Source organism: Myxocyprinus asiaticus, chromosome 43 (assembly GCF_019703515.2).
Source record: "Myxocyprinus asiaticus isolate MX2 ecotype Aquarium Trade chromosome 43, UBuf_Myxa_2, whole genome shotgun sequence".
In the NCBI taxonomy this organism is placed as follows: Eukaryota; Metazoa; Chordata; class Actinopteri; order Cypriniformes; family Catostomidae; genus Myxocyprinus; species Myxocyprinus asiaticus.
In genome coordinates this window covers 34,697,802-34,723,945 of record NC_059386.1, presented here as the reverse complement: position 1 = coordinate 34,723,945, position 26,144 = coordinate 34,697,802, and the positions used below count along the sequence as shown (strand labels likewise).

At 36.9% G+C, this 26,144-nt stretch overlaps 1 protein-coding gene across 2 annotated transcripts in view; it reads right to left on the bottom strand.

Moving 5' to 3' along the window:
* Window positions 1–5,185: 5,185 nt before the first annotated feature.
* LOC127433172 (phosphatidylinositol 4-kinase alpha-like) overlaps window positions 5,186–26,144 on the bottom strand; it is a 55,406-nt gene continuing 34,447 nt past the window's right edge. For both annotated transcript variants that reach the window (XM_051684879.1, XM_051684880.1), the window contains exons 40-55: window positions 24,248–24,338; window positions 23,742–23,909; window positions 23,357–23,410; window positions 23,113–23,233; window positions 21,676–21,805; window positions 21,444–21,514; window positions 17,375–17,447; window positions 17,183–17,253; window positions 16,949–17,058; window positions 13,050–13,154; window positions 12,833–12,958; window positions 12,591–12,711; window positions 11,087–11,246; window positions 10,726–10,815; window positions 10,543–10,626; window positions 5,186–7,871 (exon numbers count right to left, since the gene is read on the bottom strand). In XM_051684879.1, coding sequence (XP_051540839.1) covers window positions 7,820–7,871; window positions 10,543–10,626; window positions 10,726–10,815; window positions 11,087–11,246; window positions 12,591–12,711; window positions 12,833–12,958; window positions 13,050–13,154; window positions 16,949–17,058; window positions 17,183–17,253; window positions 17,375–17,447; window positions 21,444–21,514; window positions 21,676–21,805; window positions 23,113–23,233; window positions 23,357–23,410; window positions 23,742–23,909; window positions 24,248–24,338 — 1,627 coding nt within the window. In that variant the 3' untranslated portion in view covers window positions 5,186–7,819. The remainder of the gene's footprint in view (window positions 7,872–10,542; window positions 10,627–10,725; window positions 10,816–11,086; window positions 11,247–12,590; window positions 12,712–12,832; window positions 12,959–13,049; window positions 13,155–16,948; window positions 17,059–17,182; window positions 17,254–17,374; window positions 17,448–21,443; window positions 21,515–21,675; window positions 21,806–23,112; window positions 23,234–23,356; window positions 23,411–23,741; window positions 23,910–24,247; window positions 24,339–26,144) is intronic.

The following is a 26,144-nucleotide window of genomic DNA, read 5'->3' as shown; positions in this document are numbered from 1 at the left end:
AAATATTTTTTAGCTTTGCAATATTGTAAATATATCTATTTTATCTTTACATTTTCAGTTAGCTTTACATTATTTTAAATGGTTATAACTGCTTGGCTGCATACAGAAACCACTTTTCACTACTTCTGTAAGGATGTGTATGTGACAAACTTTAAACATGGTTTTCGGATCATCGACAAATAAGGCTGTCCAGTGATAAAAATGAAAAATCTTTAAAAAATCTAGTTTGAAGCACATGTGCAAATTTAAAAAAAAAAAACATTTATAGCATTTTCTGCTAAATAATTGATTTAATGAGTTTAAAAATGTCATGTGGTGTAACCATCAAGTAAAATATATTAAAATACTTTCCTTGATCCTTGAATACATGAGTGAACTTATTCTTTTCTAAAAAGAACGTTTTCAAACAGATTTTTCAAAGTAAACGTTTTTTCATGGTTACTCCATATGACCTGGACAAAATGTACTTTTCATTAAAATGTCAAAATATTAATATTTAATGATATGACAAAATAATGTTTTTTTTTTTTTTTTTTAGAACTTCACAGTCATACTGGGGGTCTGGGTAGCTCAGTGAGTACTGACACTGACTACCACACCTGGAGTCACGAGTTCGAATCCAGGGCGTGCTGAGTGACTCCAGAAAGATCTCCTAAGCAACCAAATTGGCCCGGTTGCTAGGGAGGGTAGAGTCACATGGGGTAACCTCCTCGTGGTGGCTATAATGTGGTTCTCACTCTCAGTGGGGTGTGTGGTGAGTTGTGGATGCCGCGGAGAATAGCGTGAAGCCTCCACACGCGCTACGTCTCCGCGGTAACGCGCTCAACAAGCCACATGATAAGATGCGCGGCTTGACGGTCTCAGACGTGGAGGCAACTGAGATTCGTCCTCCATCGCCCGGATTGAGGCGAGTCACTACGCCACCACGAGGACTTACAGCGCATTGGGAATTGGGCATTCCAAATTGGGGAGGAAAAAAAAAAAAAAACTTCAGTCATGAGGGTCCTTTCTACATTTTTTATTTATTTATTTATTTATTTTTGTTACATAATAAAATGGCTACTTATACATTGGTTTCACAGCATGACTTTGATTTGGTGGACAAATGTATTTTTTATTTTTTTTATATTAATATTAATTTAAAATATTTTTTTTTACTGCTTATTTAAAAATAATAATATTAATATATATATATATATATTTTACACAAGAATTTCAGCTTTTAATAGGACTTAGATTTTTTTTTTACTGTCTCCGGGCGGTTACACCACAAAATTTTTATGTTTAAATCCCAGAAAAAAAATATCAAAATGATTTTGAACTCAGTAATTGAAAATATGCTCATCATATAAGATATGTATTCAAGTTTTGTGCGAATTGCATTTGTAATGCATTTTGAAATAATTTAATAGATTTGGACAAAATATTAGCTTCACATCACTGACCCATTACAAATGTTTTTTGTTTTTTTTACTTATTATTTTAATTACTTTGGAGTACCATGTATATCCCTTGGTATATACTGTGTAATAAATGTACAGTACCATGACATTACCATCTGATGCCAACACTGTACCATATTACTGCCACAATACCTTTTTTTGTGAGAGTGGAAAATTCCCATCTTTAACTCACTAAAGTATGTGTGATAAGAATATTGGGAAATATCTTTACATGCGTTTGGCACCTCAGACACAATGTGTAAGTATAAAGTATTCTTGGCACGTTGTCATGATGAAGAACTACACCTTAAAGCCCATAATCTCTAAGCTCATTAAAAATGAGGGTAGCAGTACTAATGGTCTCACTAAAGCATGCGCCACACTCCTGTCCAGTGCAATCCAATCATGCCGTTCCCTCTAAGAGTGTCATTCACTGAATCTGTTCAATATAATGCTCCATTTGCTGTGGTTCAATATTGTAGTAAGCGCAGTGCAATGCAATCGCAGGTAATGTGATTTGAGCAACACTAACGAATCCTCTCTAGTCTCCACAAACCAGCAATGCAACAAATTCCTTGTGCAATAGCAAAAACCTGCTCCCGCCCAAACAGCCTCCAGTCATATCACAGTTGGGTGGAGGGAGAGAGTGAGGAAGGGTGGGGTTAAATTGAGCTCGCTGAAATTTGTCCTGTCTGAATAAATGGGCATGTTCCGGGAGATGGCAGAAATCAGTGGCAACACCTTTTTACTGCAGCCCACCTCCCCCATCCCCAAGTGCTGAGGGAGCTGTTGCTATGGCAATCCGGTATTCCAACTAATGTATGGATGTGAAAGTGGAATGATCCTGAAGACTGTGAGGGTTCTCGGAGCATGTTTTGTGCCACAGTTGGAGTGGCGTTTCTCTTTCAAATCCTTCTCTCTGAGCACTCGACATGTGCTGGTTTCGAAAGGGTACAACGGGGCTAAAGCCCCTGCAAACTGGGGGGGGGGGTTAAAGTTATATTGTGTAGATATATTGGGACACTAGTTACAGAGCAAAATTTGTAAACTAACTTTTTTGCAAATACTTTTGAGAGAGCAAGATGCTTTTTTTTTTTTAAGTAAAAAATTAAGATAATGCTAATTCATAATAACTACTTCAGTAAAGGGTGCACCATTTCAGCCAAATGACATTGTCAATATTTCCCCCACTTAAGAAAAACGATGTGTTTTAAGGGGGACATTAGTCCATGCAACAATACCATCCTTTCACTTATTGAACAGTTATTAAAATAACTTTTGATTTAATCACCTTGAACAAAACTGAAAATCACGTAATCAAGTATTTTGGCTCAAAATAAATGTGATAATGTGATGTGATAATTTCAGGGATTCTCATTAGCTACGTACATTTGCAACATTTTAAAAATGATTAACTATTCAAATGATCAAATTACCTCAAAATCAACCTTTAGACATTAAACGCAATAATCCTATGGATCAGGAATATTTTGCAGTGTTTTGCAAAATTATAGGACTTCTAAGGAAAAGATGTGCTGAAATACACATTAGTGTACATTGTGTTTAGCAGCATGCCATTTCGCAATACATCGCTCAAATAAAAAAATAGGCATATCAGATGAAACTAGAGACTCTAATCTTTTGACTCAAACAGGTTTCCATGTAAAAACTTAATTAAATTTCTTACCAGATGTAGTTTTGTTGCCATTTCTCCCAAAGACAAACTCCGCTGTGGTCAGCGCCATGTTGTTTTGTCACATGACTCTGTACCTTGAAGGTTTAACCCTTTACTGACAGCACTGAGTCTACAACGTCCACGCATGTGTACGCGGGATCGCACGAGGTAAAGATGAGGTGTAATTAGCTATTAGAGGCTATTACAGTGATTTTACCATGGTTAAGTGGTGTTGTTGGGTGCCTATGTGAGGTGGAATTTCTCAAATCTCTTTACTGTGTTGAAATCATGGTAATGCCCTGCCTTTCATGGCTTGGTGCTATTATGGTAGCAACAGCAATATGATAAAAAAACAAAAACAATATTCATTTATTAATTTAAAGGTGCGCTCAATACTTATTTTCCTCATTAAAAAAGTTTCATGCCAAATGAACTGAATTGTAACTTTGAAATATACAGTATGTATAAAACTACCACTAACCATGAGATGAAAACATTTAAATCAGTGACCTTCTAAAAGCTGTTTTATTCTACATGGACAGGGTCCCATCATGGCGGCTGCCATGTTATGATCACAGTTTCTTACACAGTAACAGCCCTGTTATTGGACACTTTCACTCATGGATTGAATTAATTATGGTTAACTGTGAAATGTTTATTTCTACAGTGGAATCGGTAACTGAAAACTATTGCATTTCAATGATGCTTCATCCATGTCAGTGTTAATGTTTACATTAATTTACATATTTTTTTAAAGTTGTTATTTTAGTCATAATTTTTGCCTTTTGACGAAATTAAAAAATAAAATCAATTTGAAAGGACAAATCAATATTTAGTCATGTCATATTCATTAATTTTAGTCAGTTTTACTAAAATGGCATGCATTTTCAGTCAATCAAAATAAGATACGCATATGTGCAACATTTAAAAAATGTCAAACCATAATAGTCCAAACTTAAAATATTCAAACATTTAAAAAATATTTTAAACGTACCAAACATAAGGATTTATCAAAATAAACAACATGATCAAAATGTCCTGAATACCTGAGCTCCTGAAATAATAAATATTTAAGTATTAGCTACTTTTTAGAAGTTACTTGTGAATCCTTCACGCTTTAGGGACTATTATGCGTTTTTACAGGATATTGCATTATACGTATTCACAACGCCATTTACGCATTCTGACTAGTGTGAAATATAGTTCAAGTTCACCTGTTCAAGTGCTTCATTGTCAGTGAAGATGCAAGTTGTAATATTATGTTTATGTTGTAAATATAGCGGATTAATCTCATATATAGGATGCATTTGAATGAGCTCATTAACATGGGATCAGTTTGCCCATGTTCAGCTCATGCGGTGAAATCCCAAATATACTAGTAGATTATTTGAATACATTTTTTGTCGATTTCTAGATCTCGTCATATTTTTATCAACAGTATGTTCTAAATAAAATTTTTGTTTATCGTCACGATGCGTCTTTTTGTCTTTGCTATTGTTGATGAAAACAAAAAACCGTTTGTCAACAAACATTTTCGGCAGTAATTTCGTTGACGAGATTAACGTTATCCATGTTATCCAAAGTTTAAAACGTATTGCGTTTTGTTCAAATCTCTAACCCCAAGTATTCTTCCGTCAAGAAATATCGTTCATTAGCCATTAACTGTAGGCGGTTTTATTGGTTTACAGCAACCTGGCACATTAAAATATAGAATTTAATGAATATTCATTCACAGTAAGAGTGTTTATTTTAACTATTTACAATGACTTCAAACATGGCTCGTCCAATCAGATTTTAGAGCTGCAGCTTACTGTTATAAAACGTGTGTGTTAAATGTAGTAGATCCATATAGGAGATGGCCCTGTGACCTCACCCTTAAGGATTCGCTCAGCAATTCTGCGGCAACCAATTAAATATTAATGGAGGCAGGAGTCATAGTATCTGAACTGTCCTCTCAAGGTGTACAGCACAGAAGGGACCGATCGGATTCTAGAGCACAATTATTGTAGATTACTGTAACAGCAGTTTCACAAATGTGGCGTAGTCAGCAAAGATTACATAGAACATGTTTCTGTCCAAGTGTTTATATTTTAATGGATCATCTTAGGTCTTCTATTTCTGTACATTTGATTACATTAACAGCAATGAAATATTAAAAGTGCAAATGTGGACAAACAGCATTTATGTCATTGGTAATGGCGTCAATGTTGAGGTTATGAAACGATCTCAACTCATGAAGATTTTCTCGGTATATTTGTTTTCATACTTTCCACTGACAATCGTGAACATGAGAGAATTGGTACAGGATAACGTCAGGTTCACACAAAACAATTCAATAAGTGACTTGATTGTCAACGATGGTGCTAATCAATTAAAATAATCAAATTAAACAGATAAAACAATTCTTGCTGTCACAAATATAAGACGATCATACATATATGCACACAGATGAATTGAGCATAGCTTCTATATTCTATTATACAGCTAAAATAATGTGATTTCTGCATTAAATTAAACGCAAATGATTCGTAAGACTAAAGCTTGTGTTTCTAATATGTACAAATTACTTGTCTTTTTTCATCTATTCAGACAGCTAATCTCATGACAACTGTCAAGAAATGTCCGGGTCATGTTTCATCCCAAAATTAAAAGAAATAAACATCTTTTGCATAAAGAAAAAGAATGGTTTTCAGGACCTTTTGCATTGTGGCATTACTTTGATGACAATCAAACACATTTACACCCATAATTCTCATTACTGAAATGCAAAAAATAAATATATATATATATATATATATATATATATATATATATATATATATATATATATATATATATTATTTCAATTGTAAAGTACATTTGTAAAGTGTAACTGTATATGTATTTGCTGCACTTTTTATTTTATTTTGCTTCTAGCATGAAATATGACCTGGACATTTCTTAGCAAGATTCTTCCATTGACTGTAAAAAAAAAAAAAAAGACATATATAATGATCAAAGATCTCCATCTATCTGTTAAGTCAGTAAAACATAAATGTTCCTTTTTGGGTTGAAGATACCGGTTAGTCGAAAACGCACGGGAAATATGGGTGAATCTCACAAAATTTTGAAATGATAAATAAAAATACAAAATCAGAAATTATATTTTGCATATAGACAATGAAGCCTATTTTAAGACCATTAATACTTTTTGCATTGTGATGTTACTTTCACAAGAGTTAGCTCATCACATTTTCCCCTCAAATTCTTACTGTAATACTTCATATCATATAATCAAAATTTAATATATATATTTTTTTTTATTAAAATCAGCATTAAAGACAAATACGTCAGGATGATTAAACACTTTAAAATTTAAGATAAATAATCTTTTTTTTATTTTTTTTTGCATTACAGAAATTCCAATTTGAGGGCAAAGTGTGTTAAATTGTTACAAAAATGCAAAAAGTCCTAAAGGGTTAGTTCACTCAAAAATGAAAATCCTCTCATGATTTACTCACCTTTAAGCCATCCCAGATGTGTATGTTTTTCCTTCTTCAGCAGAACCGAAATGAAGATTTTTATAAGCAGATTTCAGCTCTGTTTGTCCATACAATGCAAGTAAACAGGTGCCATCAGGCTGCTGGCTGTTTGACGGTTCAAATGGCATATTTAGGCGGCATAAAAGTAAAATTAATTTCTTCAGAAGCAAACTGATTCCTGCCAGCAGTCGACACATCAGTGAGATAAGCACAATGGCACGTTCACGTGAGAAGTCAGAAGCGCGCGCTTTGTTTACAACAGGTGAACAAACGTCAAGCGAGAGTTAGGTCATTTCAAACAGCAATCCAATGCTGGCCGGAAGCAACAATTTCAAGTTAAAAACATTTTAATTATCGATTTGTTTCTTACACAAAAATATTGATTTGCTTGAGAAGACATTACTTGATCCACCTGAGTCGTGTGGAATACTTTTATGCCGCCTAAATACGGCATTTGAACCATCAAACAGCCAGAAGCCTGATGGCACCTGTTCACTTACATTGCATGGACAAACAGAGCTGAAATGTGCTTATAAAAATCATAATTTCGGTTCTGCAGAAGAAGGAAAAACATACACATCTGGGATGGCTTAAAGTTAAGTAAATCATGAGAGAATTTTCATTTTTGGGTGAACTATTCCTTTAAATAGGCTTTTTCTGAAAGCAAAAAATAATTTATTTTGAATTTTATAGTAAAGTATGATCCGGACGTCACAGGTTCTTCACAGGTTTTGTGAGATTCAGCTTTTCAGTGTCAAACACAACATACAATAACAAATGTATTGCATAACACAGTTCATTTGCCGACAGCACGCAATCTACAGTGCAATCAGTGCCATAGTCTTAGAAATGGCTTTCTGGGTGACGCAAACTAAACCCAGACGTAAAGATTCAAGTAGAGTTATAGAATGTATCCAAACGCATGGAATGGAATGTCAAAACTCACACAAACACTAATCGTCATGGCAAATGCCTTAAAGGGAGATCAGAGAACATACATGCAGTGATTGAATACAGCGAATCACTAGAGATGCCCTTAGGCAGCACGACAGGAAATGACACACCTGGATGTGCCAATCAGGGCGGGTGAATAATTCAGATCTATAAAGTGCTCATAATGGATTCTAATAGACTGATAATGGCAGACGGAGAGAAGACGGATCACAGGAGAATGTCCGGTCTCAGTATGGGATCTGGTTTTGGTAAAACTGCAGCATGTCGTAGGTTTTGCTCCTGTTTTGGAGAAACACAGAACAGAGGAAGTCACATGACTGTAACGAATGTCTCAAATATGGACATTATTAACCCTCCTACTGCCTTTTTGTAACGAATTATGTTTTTGGCAAAGGAACCAAACGACCTGACTTTGTCAAGACCATCAAAACAAACAAAATAAAAGAGACAATATATTTTTGTAAATTTAAAGCAAATTGTTCCTTCCATTGTCTTAACGGGTCACTTTTGACCAGTAGGGGAAGAACCACTTGTGACCTTTCACCTTCAGACTTTCTTGATGTTTTACAGCTTTAAATAGTTTTTGTACATCTATGAATCAAATTTGACCTAAAAATATTTCACATTTTCTCAAATTTAGCCCCTCATACCATTATACACTTTGGGACCACAATAGAACAGATTTTCGTTCGGGTGGGGGGGGGGGGGGGTCTATAGTGCCATTGTACACTAATCAAGAAATTATGCATTTAAAATGGTTTTCAATATGGGTCAAAAATGACCGCAAAGGACAAAAGGAGGGTGCAGTTTCTTAAGACAATAGGAGGGTTAATACTATTAATTAACAATTATTAAGGGCTGGGTATTGATACAGATTTCCCGATTCGATTTGATTCAGATGCACAAGCTCTCATTTTTTAATCGATTCTGATTCAATATCGACTCATATAGTTTAGGTCTGTCAATCAATTCAACATTTTAATCGAATTAATTACATGGTCAGCCAATTAATTAAATCGCATACATAAATATTTGCTAAGAAAGCCCCTCAAATAACATTAATTCAGTATATAATGATTAAATAATTATAAATAGTTATATTTAAATTACAAATAAAATATATATTTTATAAAATAAAAAAAAAACACAGAAATTCAGATAATTAAAATGCATTACATTATTTTGGCACACAAGTGAAGCATTAAAAAAGACAATACAAAAAGAATGCAACATATTGTTTATTTGCATATTATTGAACATAAGCCTATCATTGGTTTACAGTTCATAGCAATCCATTTTGCAACTGAATTGGTCAATCAGTCCGAGTTTTAATATAAGGGCTTGTTTAAGGACGTGTCAATGTACACCTGCGTCAGATGGACGCTTTTGGACCGTCTCGGTTGTGTCGCGTCATAAACATACCGGAAGTCACTGTATTAAATTAAACAATTTAACTGAGATCCCTGCGTTCAGATTTGCACTCCATCAAGCTGTGTTTGAACGCAAGAACGTGTTCTCATCTTGTGATGTCTGCTGTCTGTAAGTGTGGTTTGTTCTCTGTGTAAGCTGCACGTTGCCTATAAAGCTGGAGTTTCGCTTACTGCCCCCTAGAGGAAACAGGTGGTACTACAAGCATGAATTGGTCAGATAAAAGGAATATTACTTATTATGGTCCAGGGAACAGGATTAATTGAGTTCATTTTTTTAACGCATTATTTTTTGTATAATTAATCGCACCGAATTAACGCGTTAAATCGACAGCCCTAATATAGTTATATTACAGTTATAATGTCCCTTTTGCTTACATATGAAATAAATTCTCTCCCAGTTAATGCTGTTAATTATAAAGGAAACCTTCTAACTAGGTACATTACGAAAAATTAATCTTACTAATTATATTTTATTAGTTTTTCATTATTTTGGTGACATTTTAGCTTTTTAAAAATGAACAAATCAATGTATCCAATCAATAAATATGATATTATATTGCATATGTTATATTTTGTTACATGTTTATTGTTTAATTGCATATTTGTACTATTTACATTGATTTGTTGAACACGTGTTAAAAAAAATGGTACTGTTTCTTTAAGACGGCATTTTTGTAAACAGCGTCTTTAAATGAGAGAGACTCAAACAGCTTTATCTCATCAATGTTATGCCTGATTAGAATTAATGTTTATTTTTGTTGTTTTGATCAACAACTGACTGTAAAGAACAGAAACGTTATTAAAAGAGACATTATTTAATGACAAATCGGTCGCGTGGATCTCGTCTTTGGACATGGAACAACTTTTACTCTCAACATGCAGTTAAAGGATCTCGCTGCTGAACACTTCACCACCATACTATACAATTACTGCTGAGTGAAATCTGAACATTTACCAGCCAGTTGCCAAATATATACATTTTAGTCGCATAGCGTGAAATCTGGTTGCAAAAGCGAGTGATTTCCTTTCATTGTTGTGGAGGGTTGCTCATAGAGTAAAAGATCAATCTTGGGATTTAAGAATTGATATCGAGTTCAAACAAAGATCACAATGCATCGTGAAAACTATATTTTTACCCAGCCCTAATTATTATACCGTGGATTTTTATCCACGTGCAAATATTTGAAAGATAACATAAAATGGTATTTGCAATGCAGGTAAATTCTGTAATGTGGCACAGTTCTGTGAAGCAGAATATTCAGCAGGGTATAATGTGGGCAGGACTTGATTTTATCCATCAGATTTGTTTCCATTAAGAAAAGTATGCTATGATATTATTAGTTTAATGTTGTTTTTCTCTGCCCACATGACCTTGGTTTCATCAGCAGACAAGTTGTTTCAAAGCAGTTCCATTTTGATAAAAGAGTATTTTTCTATAAAATAGCATGCACAATCAGAAAGAGTCTATATTGATTTCATGCTTTCTTTAAATATTATGTGATAAAAGTGATGTTTTGTACCTGCTACTGAGAAAGCAGCGCTCTATGACTTTAATCATGAAGGCAGCAGCTTCTTTCTCACTCATGTTGGGATTAAACCTTTGTCTGCAAAACACAAATGGACAGTCATACAGCTATCAACATTTCAAAAGAAGATACGGTACATTAGAGCATTAATTTATCATATAATCCTCAGTAACATACTTGAGGAGTTTGATAGTTTGTCCTCTGAAACAGGGCAGACCGGTGTCCAGCATCAAGGTCACCAATGACACGACAGCATCCATGTATGGCCTGAGATGCAGAAGATAAGTTTCAGTCATTCAATCCTAAAAGCCACTTTATTTCAAACTTAAATTCTCATTTCAAGACAAAAACAGATCGAATTATCTCATTTGGAGCAATCGTAAAATATTCGGTGGTTTGAAGGAGACTGAAATCGCCCGCAGAGGGAAGCCAAGACTCTCTCAAAGTCTTTGCGAACAGACTCACTTGTCAACACGTCTCATCTAATCCATCATCTCTCAGGATGCTGAAATATTGAAGAGCGGCTCTAAGATCTCACCTTACGGCCAGGTATCCGCGCACACACATCTCCATGAACCATTTAAAGGGAGTGGCCTCCATCTTGCCACCCATGATCATCACCATCTCATCGGTCAGTTTGATGTCGGGCTCCCAGCCCAGATTACCACCAGGAGAACTCTCAAACATAAAGCCGAAGTCTATGAGACACAAAAATATATAAAAAATGAAACTCTTGACAGGAATTGATTTGAATTAGATAGGTCAAATCGTATCAAGGAAAACACCATTTTTACCATTGCACTTTTGAAATAAAAGAGTATGATGTATTATGTTGACATATTTTAACGTTAACAACACAAAACTCCATCCACAGTTCACTAAACTGCCAAAAAAACAAAAAACATGTTAGCTTTTCCATATGGGTTTTCCATGTCAAATCAAGCACATTTTAGAATTTTTTTCTGAAGAAAGATAAACATAAATGATTATGAAAGCCGAAATTTTTAATCCCATGGATCAATATTTACCGAGTAATCCATTATTTTGTAGAGCGGGGGTCATAAGAAAATTTTCAGCAATGATTTGGAGCAAAACTACAGGTCAAAAAAATAACCGTAGAAAGGTGTCAGCTTCATTATTTTATTTTTACACAGAGATGGGTAGGTGTATTACTCAAATCAGTTGACTTCAGCACCGCTTGTTCTATTATACGCCAATGGTGCGAGTCCAAAAATGGGAGGACACTTTTTTTTGTGTGTTGTTTTTCCAAAGTTGGAGTGCCTATAACTTCAGAAGTATTACATATATATTAATATCTTTATAATTTCTGCTTCAGTACAAACTTTTCATTTGGTATCTTCATTTTTAAGACCCTATAAGGATTAATCATAAAGATAAGGGGCTCTCAATATGGCTCTAGACGTAATTTGACCCATTTTCAACGGTCGAAAACCAAATTTGGGTCACATGGTAGAAGGCTAGTTTTTCTTGTCCGACAAGACAAAGGTCTGAAGTACAAGTAATGTTGAAACTACAAATGTACCTTTATTTATTCACATAAAAACAATAATGTCAAAATCTCGATTTTTAAGAATAAGCGACACATCTGCCTCTTCAGTTAGTGCAATACCTATATCTAGTTTTTGGATATCAGCAATGTACATCTGCAAAGCTAAAACCAAATATGCTGAAACTTTACTGTATTTGTATTGATTTTCTTATTATTCTTTTTCTGCCATTGGCATATAAATGCAACAAGTGGTGCTGAAGTCAGCTGATTATAGTAATAGACCTACCTATCTTTGTGTCAAAATAAAATAATGAAGCTGACACCTTTCTAATGTTATTTATTTTACCTGTAGTTTTTATCATCATTTATTTATGTAGTTATATCACCAGTAATAAATTATCGAAAACAAACATTTGAGGTGTGGACCGGCTTTTAAAGATGCAGAAGCAAAAACAGTGTTTAACTTTAAGAGACAGGGTTGAAAATGGTCCTAAAAAATGGTTTCCTCTAGAAGAAAACCTGCTCAACTGACCGATGTGTATGAGGTGTCCTTTGCTGTCCAGCATGATGTTTCCATTGTGTCTGTCTTTGATTTGTAACAGGAAGAGCAGCAGACTGTATGCGGCCATACTACGGATGAAGTTATATCGAGCCTTTAAGAGAGAGGAAGCAAGAAATTCCAAAAGATGCATAGACACGCAGGAAGTTAATCTATATAGTTTACTTAAGCCATGGTGCAGTCAGCCAGATTGCTGGTTTTGAAATGTTCGTCACCTTCTGGAAGGCCAGGGTGGACTCATCTCCGTACTGGTTCCTGAAGTAGTCGTACATGCCAAAGTCTGTCTGCCTGCCGAGCTGGTCACGTGACTTACAGTCCGGGATACATTCAATCACGCCACACTGAAAACAAATCAAACAGGGAATGCATGTGAGCGGCACATTAACAGGTGAGTAACAATATGAATCATGGTAAAAATGGAGATGCACTCACTCCAGGAGCCGTGGCCACAACTCTGTATGGGAACACAAACAGATCCATACCCACGAGCTGAAAGATGTTCTTGAACAGACCGATAATCTGAAGAGCAAGCATGTCCTAACAACAGAGAGACCAAATGATCAGTTTAATGATGCAGGAAATCAAAAATGTTTTTGAAAATTTTCAATTTAAATCTGGATTATCTTCCTGAAAGATAAGCCTAAAGGAATATTCAGTATTAAATACAATTTACAGCGAGCTATATCACTACCATCTGTGGCTGGTAATTTGTAAAATAACTATCGGAGTGAATGAGATTTCAGTGCTTCGGCGAAGCAGAGGATTTTCAAGGAACAACGACCTAAATTTCTGCCTGTTGAGTGACAGAATATTTGTACACTGAAAAAAAAAAGATGTGTTGTATTTACTTAAAATTTATATGTAGCATTTTTGCATCACACTTTGAGTAAATTGAAAATAATTATGTTTATTTTATGTCAGCACAACTAGAAAACCTTTGTTAGATATGCACAAATGTATTAGTTCATTCAACTTCATTTACTTAAAAAGGTATGTCACGAATATTGTTAACAACTAATGCAAATTGCTGACTACCACCCCTGGAGTTGCGAGTTCGAATCCAGGGTGTGCTGAGTGACTCCAGCCAGGTCTCCTAAGCAACCAAATTGTCCTGGTTACTAGGGAGGGTAGAGTCACATGTGGTAACCTCCTCGTGGTTGCGATTTGTGGTTCTCGCTCTCAATGGGGCGTGTGGTAAGTCATGCGTGGTTCGCGGAGAGTAGCATGAGTCTCCACATGCTGTGAGTCTCCGCGGTGTCACGCACAGCGAGTCACGTGATAAGATGCGCGGATTGACGGTCTCAGAAGCAGAGGCAACTGAGACTTGTCCTCCACCACCCGGGTTGAGGTGAGTAACCGCACCACCACGAGGACCTACTAAGTAGTGGGAATTGGACATTCCAAATAGGGAGAAAAATAAAAAAAAACAACTAATGCAAATTGTTTTAAAATTAACAATTACACAGATGAGCCAAAACATTATGACCACTCACAGGTGAAGTGAATAACGCTGATCATCTCCTAACAAGGCCACATGTCAAGGTCTGGGTAGATTAGATGGTAAGTGAACAATCAGTTCTCGTGGTCAACGTGTTGAATGCAGGAGAAATGGGCAGGAGTAAAGACCTGAGCAACTCTGACAAGGACCAAATTGTTATGGCCAGATGACTGGGTCAGAGCATCTCTGAAACGACAAGGCTTGTGGGGTGCTCCCGGTCAGCAGTGGTGAGTACCTACTGACAGTGAGCAGAGGAGGAACAAACCACAAACCGGCGACAGGGTGTTGGGTGTCCAAGGCTCATCGATGCATGAGGGCAACGAAGGCTGTCCCGTCTGGTCCGAACCGACAGAAGGTCTACTGTGGCACAAGTCACAGAAAATTTTAATGATGGTTACGGGAGGAATGTGTCACAACACACAGTGCATCACACCCTGCTGCGTATGGGACTGTGTAGCCGCTGACCGGTCAGAGTGCCCATGATGACCCCTGTCCACCATCGAAAGTGCCTACAATGGGCACGCAAGCGTCAGAATTGGACCTTGGAACAGTTGAACAAGGTCGGCAGTTCCGATGAGTCCCATTTTCTTTTACATCACATAGACGGGCGTGTACGTGTGTGCCGTTTGTACATTACATTTCTGAGTAGAAATTTTGTACATTTTGAAGTTAAATACTTCCATCTGGTGCACTTTGAGAGCAAAATTAAGAGGCTAGTGTTGTGCTCTTGTAAATAATTTTGTGCTCTTAAAGCACTGAAACTACTGCCCCTTTCTCTGCTGTCAAACACACCTGCTGTCCCCCCCTCAGGGGAGGCTTTCTCCCCTACTAACCCTCTCCCTGGGGGAACTACCTTCCCTGAGGCTGTCTCTCCTCTTACCTGGAGTCTGTTATGCTACAAAGAAACAAGCAACGTTAAAATTCGCCAGTTACTCCTGTTTACTTACTCTGCTTACTAGCCAGCTATCTACCTCAGCGTTAGCTGTCTCTTCCTCATCTGGGGTTTGACGTCTCTTAAAATATTTTTGTATGCTCATTCTGAAAAGCAGGGTACAAACTAGGGATGTCAGTTTCAGCTTTTTATCTTTTAACGTTACCTCAGACTGCTAATGATAGCTAGCTAGTGAAGCCGTAAGCAGTGTAACGTTATGCCAATTAACCTAGTAAAGCTAACATTAATTTACGTTAATCATCATGATTCTAACTTTGGCAGTAATATTATCTGTTTGCTCTTGTACACTGATGATGATAAATTGTGTGTGGAGTAGTGTATAAATACAGTGGATACATTTAATGTTAGTTAATGTTACTTACCTCAAAGATTTGTCGTCCTCCTCAACCAAATAACGTTAGACGGATCCAGGAATACTCCAGTGCATATATCTGCGAGTGTGTGAGAGTGCGTGAGTTTACAGCAGCGGGTGAGGAGCTGACTGAACTGACTGCAGCTGACTGGCACACGAGAGAGAGCGCAAAACACAACCTTTTATTTTATGCTATTATGAGACTGCGAAGTGCAAAAATATTTTAGATGAGAAGCGTAAAAATGTTTTCGGTTCATTATGAGACCGTGGCGGGGCAAATTAGACTGTGGCGGGCCGCCAGAGTCTAGTCAATTAATGGGAAACACTGGGGAGTGTGATGCTCTGGGCAATGTTCTGCTAGGAAACCCATGGACCAGCTATTCATGTGGATGTCAATTTGACACGTGCCGCCTGCCTAAACATCGTTGCAGACCAGGTACACCCCTTCATGGCAATGGTATTCTCTGATGGCAGTGGCCTCTTTCAGCAGGATAATGCGCCCTGCCACACTGTACACATAGATCGGGAATGTTTTGAGGAACATGACAAAGAGTTCATGGTGTTGCCCTGGCCTCAAAATTCCCCAGATCTCAATCCGATTGAGCATCTGTGGGATGTGCTGGACCAACAAGTCCAATCCATGGCGGCTCCACCTCGCAATTTACAGGATTCGAAGGATCTGCTGCTAATGTCTTGGTGCCAGATACTACAGGACACCTTCAGGGGTCTTGTAGAGTCCATGCCTCTGTGTGTCGGCACTGTTTTGGTGGCACGCGGAGGACAAACAGCATATTAGGCAGGTGGTCATAATGTTTTGGCTCATCAGTGTACATGATTTTTTTTTTTTTTTTTACTTAATTTTATGGACTCTAAAGAAAATAATGACTGAGGTCAGTCATTAAATTGATTTCCCAAAGAAGTGCATATAAGCTGCACTTCAGCAAAGCACATTTACATGCACAAGGAAAAATGACATGAATTGAACAGGATCCAACTTCACCAAAGGGAACACTAATCACCCTAATGGTGATTTACACGAAACAGCTATTTACAGTAAAACAACATTATTAATACTAAAAATAGCTAAAATCTCTATGAACTCTTAATAACAACTAATTATTAATTAAATGCTCACATAAGTTCCTTTTGACCAAACAAGCATGCTTAAATGATTCAAGCGCAAGGGCTTATGGGTATTCCCCGCAACCTCAGTTCTGTACTTGATCTTTTGAGTTAGTTGTTCTTAAAAACTTAATTTTATGGATTTTAAGCCAAAGAAGTTCAAGGAACTCACAGTTACTCATTTACTTTATGTATCACTCTAAGGTCATCCTAAAAACTGATATTTTGTGTTGTACACATTAATGAAAATTAAGTAAAGCTAAAAATGTTTTAAATATGTACATTTCTGAGTAGAAGCTATTTATTTTTAATAAGTTATGGTTGTTGGGCCAACTAAATGTTTATTCCAGTGTACACTAGGTGAACTATTCCTTTAAGTTGAACAAGATGTTTCAGAATATACAGACCTGTCTGCAGTCGTCGCCCACTTTAAAGATGGCTGCCTGCCAGCAGACATTTTGAGGTGCTTCAGAATTCTCATCAGCTTCCTCTTGAGATTCGGACGGGCAGCGCAGGCCTGGACATGGCAGAAAGACCACTTAGAACAGTATGGAAACTGTACACACAATTCTTTCCAAATGGTAACCAATCGTATCAGTGTAAGTTCATGGTTTATGAAGGGAAGATCATCCCTGACTCACCCTCTTTCTCCAGCTCACTCACTCCACACCTCTTGACTTTGAATTTTGCCAGATAAGGAGCTTTAGCCGCACTGTGAAAACAAGCAGCTTAATGACGCCATTACTCTATAAATCCCATAAATCAGTCTTGAAAATGGCATTTTAATTAGAGATATCACGTGAGTTTATGGCACTCTGTAATGTTTGCAATACCTCTGCATAGGAGTTCCTGACTTGTAGTCGATGTCGAGGACGATTGCTTCAGGGTTGCTTGGCAAATAGCATCCTGATTACAGAGTTGAAAAGTCATTAAACAGAAGACAAAATAAACACAAATGGGTCAATGATGAGATACAAATTTTTTGTCTGACTCTATACATTAACCCTTTAAGCTCACCCACCAGCGGGCCCGCGAGAAAACAAAATAATCGTCAAGTATTAATAAATACAGTCCTGACCAACACAAAATAGGTAGCGTTTGAAAGCTTAGAAGTTCTACTTTACAATGCATGTAGGCATTATGACCAAAACTGAACAAGTGCTTTGAAAGTGTTCTGTTTGGATAATGTTTATAAAAACATTTGCACTGTACATATTATCGCAATCCGTTAAAACATCAAACTAATCAAATAGCCATGTGTCATATATTGCTGGAAAGCTCTCAAAGAGCAGAATACAACCAGCCTATTTGTTTTACTCACAGACAAAAATATAGCGAGTATCAGCTAAGTATATGTCTTTGACAATTATGTTGGTGTTGCTTATATGCTGCGTTTTCACTTAAAACTTCAGGAAACAGAACATATCACATAACATTACTTAGAAGAGGTGATTATCTTTCAAACGTGCCCACACACAAGGTAATTAGATGCATAGATCATTAGATAATCCACATGAAGCACAATGTTACATATGGCCACCAGGAGATGGCGCCAAATACATGACACAGACTCAATGATGACTCAAATGACACAGAATGAAACTCATTCTGTGAAATCTCATTACTAAAATCATGTCTGCATGCTTCGCAAACCTTTAGTCACTGTTGTGATTGCATGTGCAGGGCTCGACAATAAGGACTGCCTGATGGCCCAGGGGCAGTGTGAGAAAGATTCAGGCCAGTTGCTAGAACTGTCACTTGCCCAATCGGGCCAGTGCTGCATTTATAACATTAGTGCAAGCAAACAACAAGCGAGAGAGCACAAAAATGACACGAAGCGAACGAAGTCTTCTAACCGAGGAGCGAGCACGTGTATATTTATCTCGCAAAGACGAGCAAATGCATAATATACTGGACGCACCAAGGCACAGTTGCGTGCATGCACAAGATCGTGCAGACACCGAGCGCACTCTCCTAGCACTGTCCTCGCTCTTTTCCAAGTGTCTTAACAGCAGCTATACCAATGTGTAGAAAATAGCAGGAAAAAAACCCACTTAATGAATTTCGTAGTGGGATTTAACGTCTTATGCAACACTTTAAGTATCCCCGCACATTCCGTGTTCACAATGTGCGAAATCCCCACATTTTTTGTTTTTACATCTTGGTGAAAATTCGTAATCCACACATTGGAACACAAGAAATCAACAGTTTCTTTCTATAGGACAGAAAATCCTCTCAGCGTAGACTGTTTAACATGCATGTGCTCTCATAAAGGGACAGAGCGCTAGTTTTATTCCCACTGTAAAAAAACAAACACATTTTCTCTCATTAATTCGCCTTTAGAGATGAAGCGCCGAATGAGACATAATAAACTTTGTTAAACCCCAGTTATACATGTGTCTGGAAATCACGAGCTGCTCAGTATCCAAAATGTAAGTATACATTTAATTAGGTAATGTTTCAAAACGTAAACATTAATTCGACATGATAATGGCGTTTGATATGAAAAGAAGCAAGATCACTATGGCTATTAGGCTATTATTATCAAAGCTGTTCAGCTGCAGGGTGAAGATGAATATTTGAAACAGTCTACTTCATATCATCCTCATAAAACACCTGTTACATGTCTCATTTCTGGACCATACAGGTATTTTTGTTTTAGTTCTTTGTATATCAGTCAGTGTTGGTCTTGTTTGGGTTGTCTGATTTCATGTTATATACACATTGTTAATTCACAGATTAGGCCTAATATCTACCTACTGTATATTACACATCACAACCGATTTAGTAGCAAGTCTGTTCTCTCAGCCAATAATCAGATCTTTAACTGTGAAAACACCACACATGGGCAAAAGTTGCATGACAGCATGACTAAACGGGTGACTGAAAGCCCATCATCTCCTCCACAGATATGATGTATTTATGAATTTATATCTGTAAAGCGCATATATGGGACTACATAAGGCATAAATCATATCTTGCAAATTATAAATGTGATTCAATTTTGGGGGACATTGTATTTTTTATTTTCTTCTCCCCAATTTGGAATGCCCAATTCCCAATGTGCTCTAAGTCCTCGTGGTGGCGTAGTGACTCGCCTCAATCCGGGTGGTGGACGACGAATCTCAGTTGCCTCCGTGTCTGAGTCCGTCAATCCGTGCATCTTATCACGTGGCTTGTTGAGCGTGTTACCGCGGTGACATAGCGCGTGTGGAGGCTTCATGCTATTCTCCGCGGCATCCACGCACAACTCACCACGCGCCCCAACGAGAGCGAGAACCACATTATAGCGACCATGAGGAGGTTACCCCATGTGACTCTCCCCTCCCTAGCAACCGGGCCAATTTGGTTGCTTAGGAGACCTGGCTGGAGTCACTCAGCACACCCTGGATTCGACCTCGTGACTGCAGGGGTGGTAGTCAGCGTCTTTACTCACTGAGATACCCAGGCCCCTTGGGGACATTGAATTAAAAACATAAGATATGTAAAAAATATTTATCTTCGGACATATTTTTTAAAGCCATGATGGTAAAAACAGCTATTTGTCATTTTTGTGTTGGGGCCAGTAAAAATCTGAAGCACTGGCCCAACCAGGCCAGTAGAAAAAATTCTTAGCGTTGAGCCCTGATGTGTAAGTAGTTCTTATGTACAATTATTATGTTTTACTTGTTTGGAGATGGTTTTGGACACTTTGATAAATTATTTTTGTAATGCTATAACTTTTGATTGCTTTGTCGTATCAACACAACGTTTTCCTCAGATACATTTGACATGATCGGGAACAAAACAAAAGCAGTTTTTTGGGGCCACCTTATTTACTCCCAGAGATATATAATGTCAAATAAGAAAAATAGTAAATTTTTGGCTAAATTTTTTAGGCTGAGAGTCTCAGAATGTATCATAATCTATATAATTAAAAAAAAACGTGAAAAGTTTACAATGATACCAAACACGTGACTCTCCTTGTTTTTTGTTGTTTTGTTTTTTGACGAGTTATAAGCCTTTAATTTTGGGTATGCAACTGAAACAGGAAATCTTTAAAAACACCTTCAGAGCTTAAAGGTTCAAATACAATTCACACATGTTTTTAATTTCTGAGTTCAAAGTCATTTTGATATTTTGTCTATTAAAAAATATCTTGATGGTGTAACCATGCAGAGATAGTGAATAAAAATAAAAGTCTCATAAAAAGCTTTTTTTTTTGGCATAAGTAGTTTGGAATAATCTTTTATAACTAAAATATAATTATGTTTACAAGATTTTAAAACATAGATCATACAACATAGAGTTAGCCATTCTGTTGTCATGTGGAAAGAGAAACATAAAACTGAGAGGACCCCTTTAGACAGATATTTGATCAGTTTTCATTTATTTTTAAATTGTATCCGTTTTTATTTATCAGATGTTTTGACATTTTTGTGAAAAGGAACATTTTGTTCAGGTCAAATGGAGTAACCCTGTGAACATTTCAATGTTTGTGACTCAAAAATTCATGATATTTGTACTGTATACAATATTTTTTTCCTTAATACTTAAGTTGTGTACACTCATTATATTATATTTAATTTAATCATACAAAATTATATACTACTATTATATTACATTATATATTTTATATACACATATTATATTATATATAAGTATTGAAGGTGCAAGGAAAGTATTTTAATACCTTTTACTTGATGGTTAAATCACTTGACATTAACTGCTATATATGTTTTTCAAAAATGTATGAAAGCAACATGGACACAAAGATAACATTTCTACAAACTTGACACGTGTTTTAAACTAGATATTTGAAAGATTTATGATTATCATCTATTATTTGTCAGTGACCCACATACCCAAATAATCTGTTCAGTTATTCATTGCAAGTAACTATGAGTGAGATTGAATGCTGACCTGGCTGAACTTTGATTTCTGACAGCGCTTTCAAACACGCTCTCTTTCTCTCGTCTCCTTTAGGAACAGGCCTGGAAAAAACAAAGACAACGGTGCAGTTTACCAAAACAAGAGTATATATATATATATATATATATATATGTGGCTAGGAATGCAAGAGATACAAAAACAATCTTGAAATTTAAAACTCAAATATTTCCATGCGCTTTTTCACTCTATATAGTGCACATACTTGATAATGGCTGACACGTTGGTGATCTTGTTGAAGAAATCAAACTCGCGCTGGTAGAAGTCTTTAGCAGGACCAGACAAAGAATGTGTGATCTCTTCAACCATCTGCTCCAACAGCTCACCGATGTCCGCTGTGACATGTGACAAACCGGACACTCATATATATTTTATATATATATATATATATATATATATATATATATATATATATATATATATATATATATATATATATATATATATACATACAGTGGTGTGAAAAAGTGTTTGCCCCCTTCCTGATTTCTTATTTTTTTGCATGTTTGTCACACTTAAATGTTTCAGATCATCAAACAAGTTTAAATATTAGTCAAAGATAACACAAGTAAACACAAAATGCAGTTTTTAAATGAAGATTGTTATTATTAAGGGAAAACAAAATCCAAACCTACATGGCCCTGTGTGAAAAAGTGATTGCCCCCTAAACCTAATAACTGGTTGGACCACCAACGCTTGATTGCAGTTGTTGCTGCTAAGGGTGGTCCAACCAGTTATTAGGTTTAGGGGGCAATCACTTTTTCACACAGGGCCATGTAGGTCTGGATCAAAACTGCATTTTGTGTTTACTTGTGTTATCTTTGACTAATATTTAAACTTGTTTGATGATCTGAAACATTTAAGTGTGACAAACATGCAAAAAACTAACACTTTTTCACACCACTGTATATATATACACACTACCGGTCAAAAGTTTTGAAACACTTACTCATTCTTTATTATAATTTTTTTTTCACATTTTAGAATAATAGTAAAGTCATCAAAACTATGGAATAACATAAATGGAACTATGGGAATTATGTTGTGACTAAAAAAATCCAAAATAAATCAAAACTGTGTTATATTTGAGCATCTTCAAAGTAGTCACCCTTTGTCTAGAATGTGCAGACATGTACTCTTGACATTTTCTCAACCAACTTCTTGAGGTATCACCCTGGGATGCTTATTAAACAGTACTGAAGGAGTTCCCATTTATGTTGGGCACTTATTGGCTGCTTTTCTTTATTATTTGGTCCAAGTCATCAATTCCCAAAAATTTTTTTTTTTAATTAAATTTTAGTTTTATAATGAAATAAATTTATATGGTGGCACAATTATATTTTTGTCTACAAAACTAATTTCAAACATTTAAGCATACGCCTTCAGATCAAAAGATTTTTAAGATCATGAGAAACATTTCGGTCAAGTGTTTCAAAACTTTTGACCGGTAGTGTATATGGATACGGGTACATGCACTTTTTTCCCATGACAAATGTAAAACTGGGCAGTTTCTGTGTGACAAATTGTATATTTTGGTATGATACCCCAATAAAAGCTAGTCTCTCAATGAAATTTTGAATCTCAGAGGGGCTTTTAATGTGAATATTGAATTTTGAAACTCTCTCTGAAGTTTGTTACATACGATCTTTCTGATGTCCCTCTTCATCTAGGTAGATGTTGGTCTTCATGTTCCAGATAAACTGGTGAGCGAGGAGTTGAGACTTCTGTGCGGCCCACATTATGTACTCACGCACGTAACCCATCTGTCAAACCAAGGAAAGAATTTATATTATGTTCCTGAAGGTTTATGAGTCACCTGCAATGACTGTTTGACATTACAAGGGGTGAGGTAGTTTAGGAGGGGTCAGAGTTCAGATCTTCCTCACCTTGTCATACCGCAGAGCTTGTACAATTTGAGGAATGTAAAACAAAATTGCATCCTGAAAGAGAGAGAAGAAAAAAAAAAAAAATCACAGAGACTTTTAAAAGTAGTTCAGCCACACCGACTATGAGTCAGCATTTACTCACCCTCATGTTGTTCCAAACCACATGACTTTCTTCTGTGGAACACAAAAGGGGATGTTCAATAGTCTCAGTCACCATTTATTTTAATTGCATCTTTTTCCATACAATAAAAATGAACCTAACCTCTCCTTTGGTGTTTTCCAGAAGAAAGTCAATATGAGTTTGGAACGACATGAGGGTGAGTAAAAGCATGCAAAGGGAGTCTAAAGGTAGTAAAGACTGTAGCACCGCCCTGCTGGTACATACAGGAGGGAAGGAGCGCAGTACTTTGACTCCATACTGAGCGGTGAGTGGATGGGGGGGATACATGCTGGAGAAGTACGAGAGTCCGGTGGGTGGATCTGCAGGTGCCCAACAGAGGATGTGGCTCAGTTCTGGAGAGTCGGCATCAATAGTGTGCCACGTCACAAGGAACTATAGGGGGAAAAATATATAACACGTGAGAATAATTTGTAACAGTTGGAAGTAGTTAATAGCTGCATCCCAATTCACATACTTCCACTAGAAACAAAGTATGTACAGTTCGTACTTTTACATATGTAGCATGACGATATGCCAGTGTTGGGACATCCTACGACTGACGTCTTGATACCACAGACCCCTTTGTTGCATACTGTTTGAGTTTGCATATCTAGCTAAATTCATTTCCTTTACATTCATAATTCTTTCACTTTTAAGTTCATAAAGATTCTGCGTTTGAACGTATTTTCAATGTTCTATAATTTGTGTCAGAATGGTGGTCATGCTCTCACTTTAACAGCCTCTGGGACATCACTAACAGCACCAGGATCCAGTCGAACCAGACGGGTCACTTCAGCCACAATGGCATCTGCATTTTTAAACCTACAAAGCGAGAAAAGAGGTCATTACATTGTCTTAAAAACATGAACTCTGAAATATAAATCCATATTAAAGCTGATATGTTTCATTTTTTTTATGTTATTCCAGTTTAATATGCAGAGTCAATTACAAGTATGCTATTCGTACATTGATTTCCCCCAAAAGTGTAAAAACTGTGACTCTGTGACGCTATCAAAACATCGCTCTTTTTGTTTTGAGCGGTTCGGCACATCAACTTCTGGCACAACCAATGGCGTGAGTTTGGGGTGGGGCTACAGCTGCGTCCCGAATCACATGTGCCAGGGTGATCGAGTAATCAACTAGTCGTCCAACAACTGACTAGTCGATTAGTGGGGTCGACTACTAACATTAATATTTGAAGTTGTGGTGGTTTTAATGGGAGATGCAACTTCTTAGAGAGTGTTTTTTCTCTTTAATATTTTACCTTTAGTTATTTTATGTGCTGTTGTTACAGCAAAGCGCCACATTTACAAGACGATCACTGTCAGACGTTAAATCTTCTGCTGTGAATAATGTTCCCATTTTTGGGATATTACTACTAGATATTATTGTAATACTATCTTGCAATTCTCTGCTTTTAAATGCGCAGCTTGGTTCGCCCTGAAGCACTCCGGTTCATTCTGCATTCATAACAGTTTGTATTGGAGCCTTTCTTATTTCTATTCTTTCTTCGATAGTTTTGTGCAATAAGGTCTTATAGTTATTTAGCCTATTTATTTGTTGAATACCCATTACCATGTTGAAGTGCTGCGCTAAGTGTCCGTATATACCTCTGAAACGCGTCTGATCAGTCACATGAACATAACGGAGCCTTATTATCCTTAACATCGACCGACAAGTCGATTATGAAAATTGGTTGTTTTGCACATCCCTACACTCTACATTGCGGAAGGGGAGAGGTTATATGAACGCGATGCCTTCCTGATAAAACAACTGTAATTAGCGGTGAATGTTTCAACAAGCGAAACTTCTGTTAAGACAGCACCTTGCAATTTTAAGTTGCATGTTTCACAGTCATCTCACGTTGTGTGAGTATAAACGTTATTAGAGATATAAGTGTTGGACTGAGGTTGGCTAATGTGCTAAAGCTAGCAGCAACACATGATGACCAAGAGCGAAAAGGAACACTTTGTGATACTCTTTAATGCAGTCAACGGCAAGCGCATGTGCCAACGATGCGAACAGACGAGGACTGTCCACGCTTCGAGAAAATCTGGGCCCTGCGCAGACTGTGCTAATGATGAAATTTGCGTCACGCATAAGGCTGTCACGATTATGAAATTTGGCTGACGATTACTTGTCAAACAAATAATTGTGATTATGACGATTGTCTCTTATAGGACTTTCACAATTAATTGTCATATAAATTGTCATATTTCATAAGGTGCATGGGTGCTTCATACACTTTAAGAAGTCATTTTTACATATTTAACTTCAAATGTATAAATCAAATAATAAAATAGGGATATGATTTCCTTTCAAGGCTTTAAAAACTTATATCATATCAAGGGGCCTGGGTAGCTCAGTGGTAAAAGACGCTGGCTACCACCCCTGGAGTTCGCTAGTTTGAATCCCAGGGCATGCTGAGTGACTCCAGCCAGGTCTCCTAAGCAACCAAATTGGCCCGGTTGCTAGGGAGGGTAGAGTCACATGGGGTAACCTCCTCGTGGTTGCTATAATGTGGTTCATTCTCGGTGGGGCACGTGGTGAGTTGAGCGCGGATGCCGCGGTGGATGGCGTGAAGCCTCCACATGCACTATGTCTCCGTGGCAACGCGCTCAACAAGCC